Source organism: Apodemus sylvaticus, chromosome X (genome assembly GCF_947179515.1).
Source record: "Apodemus sylvaticus chromosome X, mApoSyl1.1, whole genome shotgun sequence".
Taxonomy (NCBI): domain Eukaryota; kingdom Metazoa; phylum Chordata; class Mammalia; order Rodentia; family Muridae; genus Apodemus; species Apodemus sylvaticus.
The window spans coordinates 65,136,008-65,146,163 of record NC_067495.1 but is presented as its reverse complement, the minus strand read 5'-3'; the positions used below and the strand labels follow the sequence as shown (position 1 = coordinate 65,146,163).

The 10,156-nt window shown below is 39.2% G+C and overlaps 1 protein-coding gene and 1 pseudogene across 1 annotated transcript; one reads left to right on the top strand and one right to left on the bottom strand.

Moving 5' to 3' along the window:
• Nucleotides 1–1,855: 1,855 nt before the first annotated feature.
• LOC127674524 (trafficking protein particle complex subunit 13-like) lies at nt 1,856–2,620 on the bottom strand. The gene has a single exon (XM_052170264.1). It carries the CDS (start codon nt 2,618–2,620, stop codon nt 1,856–1,858), a length of 765 nt encoding a protein of 254 aa, XP_052026224.1.
• A 3,035-nt stretch (nt 2,621–5,655) lies between these two features.
• Nucleotides 5,656–6,137, top strand: LOC127674522 (recQ-mediated genome instability protein 2-like; annotated as a pseudogene).
• Nucleotides 6,138–10,156: the final 4,019 nt, after the last annotated feature.

Genomic DNA, 10,156 nt, shown 5'->3' with positions numbered 1-10,156 from the left:
AGAGCCAAATATCCCCCTTAAAAAATGGGGTACAGAGCTAAACAAAGAATTTTCACCTGAGGAATATCGAATGGCTGAGAAGCACCTAAAGAAATGTTCAACATCCTTAGTCATCAGGGAAATGCAAATCAAAACAACCCTGAGATTTTACCTTACACCAGTCAGAATGGCTAAGATTAAAAATTCAGGAGACAGCAGGTGTTGGCGAGGATGTGGAGAAAAAGGAACACTCCTCCACTGCTGGTGGGGTTGCAAGCTGGTACAACCACTCTGGAAGTCAGTCTGGCGGTTCCTCAGAAAATTGGGAATGATAATTCCAGAGGACCCTGCTATACCACTCCTGGGCATATACCCAGAGGATTCCCTGGCATGAAATAAGGATACATCCTCCACTCTGTTCATAGCAGCCCTATTTATAATAGCCAGAAGCTGGAAAGGACCCTGATGTCCCTCAACGAAGGAATGGATACAGAAAATGTGGTATATTTACACCATGGAATACTACTCAGCTGTTAAAAACAATGAATCCGTGAAATTCTTAGGCAAGTGGGTGGAACTGGAGAATGTCATCCTGAGTGAGGTGAGCCAATCACAAAAGAACATACATGGTATGCACTTACTGATCAGATATTAGCCCAGAAGCTTGGAATACTCAAGAAACAATTCACATATCAAATGATGCCCAAGAAGAAGGAAGGAGAGGCCCCTGGTCCTAGAAAGGCTCAGTGCAGCAGTGTAGGGGAATACCAGGACAGGGAAGTGGGAAGGGGTTTATTGGGGAACACAGGGAGGGAAGAGGGCTTATGGGACTTTTGGGAGGGGGATCATGGAAAGGGAAAATCATTTAAAATATAAATAAAGAATATATCGAAAAATAATTTTAAAATCGTAAGAAAAAAGAATACATTGAATAAAAAATTAAATTAAGTTAAATTTATTTAAATTAAAAATATAAGATGAATACTGGTAGATTAATTTTTCTTTCTTTTTTTTAAAGATTTATTTATTTATTGTTATATGTAAGTACACTGTAGCTGTCTTCAGACACACCAGAAGAGGGCATCTGATTTCATTATGGATGGTTGTGAGCCACCATGTGGTGGGATTTGAACTCAGGACCTTCGGAAGAGCAGTTAGTGTTCTTACCCGCTGAGCCATCTCTCCAGCCCCAATTTTTCTTTTTATTTATGTATTTATTTATGTATTTATGTATTTATTTTCTTTTTAATTACATATATTCTTTATTTACATTTCAAATGATTTCACCTTTCCTGGTCCCTTCCCCCCCACACTCCCCGAAAGTTCCATAAGCCCTCTTCCCTCCCTCTGTTCCCCAATCAACCCCCTCCATCTTCCCTGTCCTGGTATTCCCCTACACTGCTGCATCAAGCCATTCCAAGACCAGGGGCCTCTCCTCCCTTTGATGTCCAACAAGGCCATCCTCCGCCTAGGATGATCTCATAGTACTTGACAAATACAGAGGGGGACACTCTCAAACCAACCATTGAACTGAGCACAGGGTCCCCAATGGGGGAGTTAGAGAAAGAACCCAAGGAGCTGAAGGGGTTTGCAGCTCCGCCACAGGAGGAACAACAATATGAGTCACCCAGTACTCCCAGAGCTCCCAGGGACAAAACCATCAACCAGATAGTACACATGGCGTTACCCATGACTCAAGACACATAGGCAGATTAGTTTTTTCAAATCAGCAATTGTTTAATTTTGAAAGGCAACAAAAGTCTCAAGAGTCTCAAGAGTAATTATCTTCCCTTATACTTGTTGGTTGGTCAGATTTTGGCTGAAAAAAACTTAAAGCTTTTTTCTGTGAAAACTCTTGAGAACGTTGGAAGTTTCTTTAGCTTTCCATTTTGTCCATTGAGGGCACAACGCAGACATTAATGGCACCGTCATAGCGATATTTGGTCTTCAGTGTTGTGTCTATTATACGTAAGCCAGAAATTCTTCTCAGGCCTAGCTGTAGGCACATTAATGTCAGGGTAAATGAAATGGATGAACCTGGAATCAGTTTTCCAAGGTAGCTTCCTGAACGACCAAACCAGTGAACAGAAGTTGTATTGTGCATTTTCACGATCAGGTTCATTTTCCTATCAGAGCAATTTGTTATCTTGCAGGTCATTTGAAATGGTTCTTCTAGGACTACAGTATCTGGAATTTTCTCCAAGGATAGCTTTAGGTCTCCAAAACTTTCAATTTTTCTTTCAAGAGGGACTGTATACAGCATTGCCATCTCACCAAGTTCCTTTTTCCATACGATGTTTAACTTTCCCATCTTCGCTACTCCACAAAGGGTTCTTGCTCTCTCCAAATATTCCCCTTTGACCTGCAGGTGGTACAAGTAGTAGCGTCCTTCCATTGTCTGCAAATATGTTCTGGTCCCAAATGTACACTGATATTCTCCATCCACGTTGAGAGTATTTAATGGTCTTTGGGTGTACATTTCAGGTAGCTCCAAAGAAACATGTTGTATAAACACAGTTGCAGGTGAAATGTTTTGAATCTGGATTTCAAGAAATAAGTCATCCCTGTCTGAGTTGTAGAACTTGGTTTTGACATCCAGTGGTTGGGGAGGAGAAAATACACACAGGTTTCTTAAAAACATCTCTGCTCACTGAGCTGAACAGATATTGAACTCAGGTGAGACCCTTCCTCTCCCAAGGTCCATTATTTGGTCATGAATGGCATCATCTGTACACTGTTCTATCACTATCGCCATGGAGACCAAAACATGTAAAGGCTCAGCACTTCAGTATTTTTTTTAAATTAAAGATTTACATGGAAAATATTTCAGATAAACACGTTAAAATTGACAATTTTCATGGAAAATTAAGGATTAAAGTGGTAGACTTGTAAAACATTGCTAAATTAATTGAAATATGGGATAGAAACATTTTATGATAGGATTGAAGATTTATGTGGGAAATATTTCTGATAAAATTGTAGAAAATGTAGAAAAACATGTTAGAATTGAAGATTATCATGGAAATTTTTATATAGATATAATAATGGTAGGCATAAAAGTATTCCTAAGCTAATTAAAAGTAGAAATATAAACATTTGCTGATAAACTTGAAGATTTACATGGAAAATATTTCTGATAAAATTGTAGAAATATATAGAAAAACATGTTAAAATTAAAGATCATCATGGAAATTATATAGATAAAATGAAAGGCATAAAGATAATTCTAAGTTGATTGAAGGTGGAATTATAAACATTTTCAGATAACATTGAAGATTTACATGGAAAATATTTCTGATAAAATTCAAGAAATAAATAGACAAACACGTTAAAATTGAATATTTCATGGAAAATTTTACATAAAGAATGGTAGATATAAAAGCTCTTTCTGAATTAATTGAAGGTGGAATTAGAAAATGCATAAAGCTGGTAATCCAAAACATCCAGGAACTTCAGGATACAACAAGAAGACCAAACCTAAGGATTATAGGTATAGATGAGAGTGAAGATTTACAACTTAAAGGGCCAGCAAATATCTTCAACAAAATTGTAGAAGAAAACTTCCCTAACCTAGAGAAAGAGATGCCCATGAACATACAAGAGGCCTTCAGAACTCCAAACAGACTGGACCAGAACAGAAAATCCTCACGGCACATAATAATCAAAACACCAAATTCACTAAATAAAGAATATTAAAAGCAGTAAGGGAAAAAGGGCAAGTAACTTATAAAGGAAGACCTATCAGAATCACATCAGTATTATTTTATTATGACTTGTCATCGCTGGAAATCCTCATAGAACTGTAATTTTCTCTTTCTCAGCAGTATAGCTATGAGGATTTAAGTGATGTTAATCTTTCCTTCAAACATTTACATTTTGTAGTACAGGGCTATTTCTCATGAGATAGATACAAAAATTGGCAAGAAATTCAGTATTTTAACGTGTATCTTGAAAATAGATGGAAACAATCATGCTGAATAGGCATCACCTTGAGAGGCAGAAAATACTTCCAGTCTGTAGGTTTCTCTATATTTGACTACAATTTTGCCCTATTAAAATGTATCCATTATTTTTAACCAGATATTTCAGAAAGGTGATAAAGACAAATATCTTGGGAATTAAAGATAGTTACTTTCAATTCCCAAGGGAATATGGTACAATATGCTTCAAAGGGCCACATAAATGTCAATATTGATCTAGTAAGAAAGGAGGAATGTGCCATAGGTTTTTATTAGTTTTTCAGTGAGAAAGGCTAAGCATGGCAGAGTAAGTGACTTAGAACTGACTACTATGTATAATGTCACCGGACTCAGATTTTTAGGACCTGTAATAGTTGTCTAATGTCTGCTCTTGGCATGCTATTAGGAAAAAATAATAGTGGTAAAACATGAAATTAATTGACCAGTATGAGCTCTGGATTGATTCAATAGTTCATAACAGGCGGACCAATATGGGAGTTGGTGGCTATGGATTTATGGGCTTCCCTTCCCATAGCTAGTAGAGAGAGTAATGAGAGATACAAATAGAAATGGGGAACACTTCAGGAGCAAGGTAAAAGCCTAGTGCAATGGAAACCCCCTGGAATCTATGAGAGTAACCCTAGCAAAGTCTCCTAGTAATTAGGAATATGGAGACTGAGCTGTCAACCTTCCACAAGCAGACACGGGTTCCAGTGGAGAGACTGGGATACCAACCCAGCCACAAAAGCGTCAACACAAAATTTGTTATGCCTACAAGATGTGCTGAGGTGAAGGTAGCACAGAACTTCTGGAAATGGCCAACCAATGACTGGTCCACGTTGATAGCCATGCAAAGAGAAGGATCCTATGCTTGACAGAGCCTGGAACACCAGGAGCCAAAGGCTGGATAGCCCAGAGACCTTAGAGGCAAACATGACTGGCAAAAAAGAAGTCAAGGAATTTTTTCCTTCTACTCTGCTATATTCAGAGACCTCAGAGACAGGAGCCTAGAATAATCATCATTCAGAGAGGCTCCATGCTGTAACTGATGGAAACAGATGCAGAGACCCACAGGCAAACTTTAGGAAGAACTCAGGGAATGGCACAGAGGAAAGAATGTTGCATCCAGAAGGGTCAAGGACACCACAAGAAAAGCCAGAGAATCAACTCACCGGGGCTCATGGGGATTTACAGAGACTGAACTGACAACCAGGAAACCTACATGGGTCTGATCTAAGACCTCTCCACATCTAGTATGCTTGTGTAGCTTGGGATGCTTGTGGGATTCCTAACAATGGGAGTTGGGGCTGCTTCTGAATCTTTTGCCCCCTCTTGAGGTCCCTTTTCTTCTACTGGATTCTCTCACCCAGCGTTAATATGAGTGGATATGCCTCGTCTTATTGTAGCGTGTTATACTATGTTGGTTGAGATCCCTGGGAGGCCTGCCCTTTCTCAATGGAAACAGAGGAGGGAGGGGAAACTGTGGTCAGTATACAATATATGAAAGAACAATAAATAACACAGAAAAAAGGACAAATTCTTAAATAAAGAAATTAAATTTTTAACAGAAGTCATTGAGTACTAGAAGTTGCATCGTTGAGATGCTAGTCTAAAGAGTATTAACATAGATAAATAGGTCAAGGGTAAGGAAAAGAGTAAGCCGATAAGGACACTAGACTTGAGCAGTGATAATTGATTCCGGATAGTTATAGATAACATGGAGGGAGGAGGAAAGGATAAAAATTCTTGTCCTTGGTGGCAAAGTGGCGTGCAGCATGGCGGCTGCGACTGGCCCCTAGGCCTGTGTAGCTGCCGCGTTGCCATTCAAGGTGCAGGCAGCACAGCCGCGGTGCACACAAAGGGTGGCCCGGGCGCCTGGCGGCTGTCGCGGGCGACAGTGGGCCTTGCGCCGCTAGAACTGGAGGCCGTGTGGATGCAGGGCACTGTGCGGGTGGCGGAAGGCGGCCAGGCGTGGTGGCTGCGCAACTGGAGCGCAGCCTTCTTCTTGAGCGGCCTGGAGTGCGTGTAGCACGCAGCCGGCCCTGCCTGCTCCAAGGACCTGACGGCGGTGGGCGTGGTTCAAGCCTGCAGTTCCGAGCCCTGCCTGCAGGCTGTGAAGACATGGATCTTTCTGACAATCCTGTCCACAAAAGCATGTGGGAACTGGAGGTGGAAGACGTACAGAGGAACATTCCTTAGAGCTTGGACCCTCTAAAAGCACTTTACCCCTATATGGGCCTCAGGAACATCACAAAAGTTTAAAGAAATTTGCTTTGGTTGGGCCAGACGTCTGGATCCTGGGAGCTGGAGCTTCAGCTGTCTCACCCACTCCTCCCTGCCAGTGCTTTGCTTGCTGATGAGAAACAAATGACCCCTTTGTCAGTTGAGCGCGCGCGCGCGCGCGTGCATGCGTGCGTGCGTGCGTACGTGTGTGTGTGTGTGTGTGTGCGCGCGCGCGCGCGCATGTGTGTGTGTGTGTGTGTTTTCCTTTCTCTCCCTGAAGCACATGGAAAACTCAGGTTGTGATTTCCTGATTCTGCAAGTGATAACACTTTGTCCTTGTCCCTACCTCTGAATTTCAGTTGTTGCCAATGGATTAAAATTACAGACACGAGGACAGAATGGTATAGTGGCCTGACTCTCCTCACCAGCTGTTGTCATCTTGTAGAGACATGTACCAGCACCTTGCTGACAGCTTTCTCTCTGCTTCGATGCTTCATTCCTCATTGTCTGTTCAATGCCTTAGTTGCCGAAGCTAAAGCCAGCTGTTGACAATGGTCTGAATTCTCACAATTCTCTGTTGAACTTAAAAATCCAAGATGGAGACAGACTTTTCAAACACTTCTGCTTCAAAACTGTTGTGGAGAGACAGCCAGGGTGGGAATAGCCTGCAAGCTTAGAGTCCTGGCCTCCTTTCTGTATGAAAAGCCTTTCTGTTGGGTTTGGTTTTCTGCTAATTACCCAGGCTAAATTCCTATTTGAATGGCAAAGAGCAAGCAGTCCATCTTATGTACAATATTGCTGTAGGACTCTTCTTAGTAACACATTTGTATAGTGTAGTTTTAAAAGTAAGCCCTATTATCTGTCTTAAAGACAGGGTCCTATATAGCTCAGGTAGTTTCCAACTCGTGAACCTCTCCCCTCCACTCCAGACTGCTGAGATTACTGGTGTGCACTATGAAGTTTGCAGTGCAGGAAATGGAACCCAGGGCTTCCTTGAGGCTAAGCAAACACTGTATTACTGAGCCACATTTCCAGCCTAAAATGTTGATTTATTAAAACAGTTTTAGGTTTAAAAAATTCTTATCCTTGATTTCAAATATGGTCTCAGTTTCCTCAGGATGACAGCAAAATGAAAATGGTAGATGAAACCAGTTGACTGGAGGGAATGCTATTTTTTTTTTAGAAAGATAAATATACATGTTTTTAAAATAGTGGATGGAAAACAAAAAGTATATGAATTGAGATGGAAAAAACTATGAAATAATATGGAAGTATCTGGAAAACTATCTACCAAAATTGAAATTATGTACGTATGTTTATATTCAATCCTAGAGACCCACATGATAGATGGAGAGCATCAGTTCCTGAGGGTTGTCCTCTGACCTCCACATATCTGCTCTGGCATCAACACACACATATAAACAAACAAAAAAAGATAATTTTATAAACTATTTTTAAAAGAGTATTGAGACAGTAACCCAAGACCTCTTATGTGGTGGACAAGTGATCTAGTGCTGTGGTAAGTGAAATCAATAATCCTCCAGAAACATTGTTTTAAATGCAGAAGCATAATAGTGGTGGGACACACCTGTAGTTTCAACAGCTGAAAAGCAGAGACAAGAATTCACAAATTAGAGGCTAGCCTGGTATATTTAGTGAGTTCCAGAACATCCAGGGTTACAAAGTAAGATCCTGTCTCAAAAGCCTTAAAATAATGAACATGTGTCGTGTGCAAACAAAAGAGGGCACAGTCTGCAAGAAGGAAGGGAAATGGCTAGAGGAAGAGGAAGAGGGCACAGGGCAGGGCAGTGGAGAAGGGAACAATTGCTAACCAGTATGATGACACATGGGAATGCAAATGCTATAATGAAACAAATTATTTTATGCTAATATTTGAAGTTTTTTATGTGTACAAGTGGTTTGTCTGCATGCATATATACGCCAGATGCATGTCTGGTGCCCACAGGGGTCAGAAAAGGCTATTGGATCTCCTGGAGCTGTAGTTACAGATTGTTGTTAACTGTTTTGTGGACGCTGGGAACCAAATCCGGGTCCTCTGCAAAAGCAACAAGTGCTCTATTGACTGAGCCATTTTGCTAGCCCTGCTATCATGATGGTTCGCTGGGTAAAGAAAGGGACTTGGCAATCTGAGTTCTATCTGTGGATCCATATGATGGAAGGAGAGAACTGACTCTAGAAAATTTTCTCTGACCTCCACAGGAGCACCATGGCATATTAATCCCCACAGTCACACCTACATAAATACACATACATAGAAAGAAAAGAAAAAGGTAATAAAATGTAAACATCAAAAGCAATAATAAACACATACATACGTCAACATGGAAACAGTTGTGTACTCTATTGACTGTCACCTAAAAAATCGTGCCTGACAACTGTGCAATCAAGTTATAAAAAAATCACAAAAATCTTGTAATGCTAATCATTATGTGTTTGGATGTATTCATATAGCTATCCTGGGCCACATGTGGCCTATGGCCTGTAAGTTGGATACTTTAGCATGTATATTTTTTTCCAGTATAGAAGAAGCCTTGTAATCTGAATTCAATTAAAGATAATTGCATTCAAGTGAATTACGACAGTCTCAGAAGACAAATATTATATATTTTCTCATTGCTCTTCCTCAGTTTTATATACATATATAAAATTATGACATGACTGTAAAATGAAACTGTCTAAGAAACGAAAAGATTAATGGGAAGAAGGCTTAGAAGGGGAAAGGAGTATGTGAATAATACGTTTAACAAAAAACTATACTTATATGAAAACTGAAATATAAATTAATATAAAAGAAAATGAGCTTAGGTTAATATGGCGATATTTTTCTTATGGATACACAAATGAAGTAGCGCCAGCTGCTAACAAGATATATGTTTTCTTCATTTGTCAATGTTGCTGCAAGACCAACTGGTCATATATATGAAGATGCACTTCTGAGTTTTATTTTGTTTGGTTGGCCACTTGCTTTCTATTTGTGCATATAAACATGCCATTTTTATTATTATACCTTATAATATGGTTGTGATAATGATCCATGTAAATGATCGAGTTTCTATCTTTTTAATTCACCTACTCTCGGCTCTTTAAATTTCTATAAGAACTTTCCAAAAACAATTTTAAGTTTACACATAATCACCTTATGAAAGACAAATTTGTAATAAGCTAAACCTGAATTCTGAAATATTTTTATATGATGCATAACTCCACTTTTAACAGGCTGCTTTTCATTTTTCCAGGACAAGCTCCATGCTGACTACAAAAAATGGCTAGAGCAGGGGGCAATTGTCTTTGTGCACCATGTGTCTTCCATTTAAGATTTACCTTATTAGGGTGAGATGGATGTGGCTTAATGTATGTGTGAGAGTGGGGGTGGGTCTGGGAGGATTGAAGGAGGGGAAAGAATATGATCAAAATATACCAAATGAAATTCTCAAAGAATTTCATCCCACCCCACCCTACACCATCCCCACACACAGACACACCAAACTTTTTTAAAATCTTTAAAAAATTGTATTTTTCATCAAAGTTCTTAAATATATGTTTAAAAATATGCATTTTGTTTATAATACAAATACTGTTTTACACCTTATATTGTATTTATATATTATATATTCCTCATACTGTATTTTATGACTGTTAAATACTTATAGCTGTATCTTTTTAATTGATTTCCTGATGAATTGGCATTCTTTGCTGCCTTTCCCTTTTTTGATTTGAGATCTGTTTCATTTTGATATATTATCAAATGTCTTTTGGTCTACAAAGTTTTCTTTTTCCTGAAAATCCACTCATTTTTTTTTGGAAGGGATTCCAAATGGCTTTATTTTTTTGTTTTGTTTTATAATTCTCTGACTTCAACTTTGATAATTCAATTCTAATACAGTACAAATATATATAATACAGTGTCAAATACTGAGAACCTTTAGTCTTCATGGTGAGTATATATTTCTAGTCCTAAATTTGGGGATATTTTA

Excerpts from the sequence above, each read along its gene's own strand:
- LOC127674524 (XM_052170264.1), bottom strand. The coding sequence starts at position 2,620 with ATGTTTTTAAGAAACCTGTGTGTATTTTCTCCTCCCCAACCACTGGAT.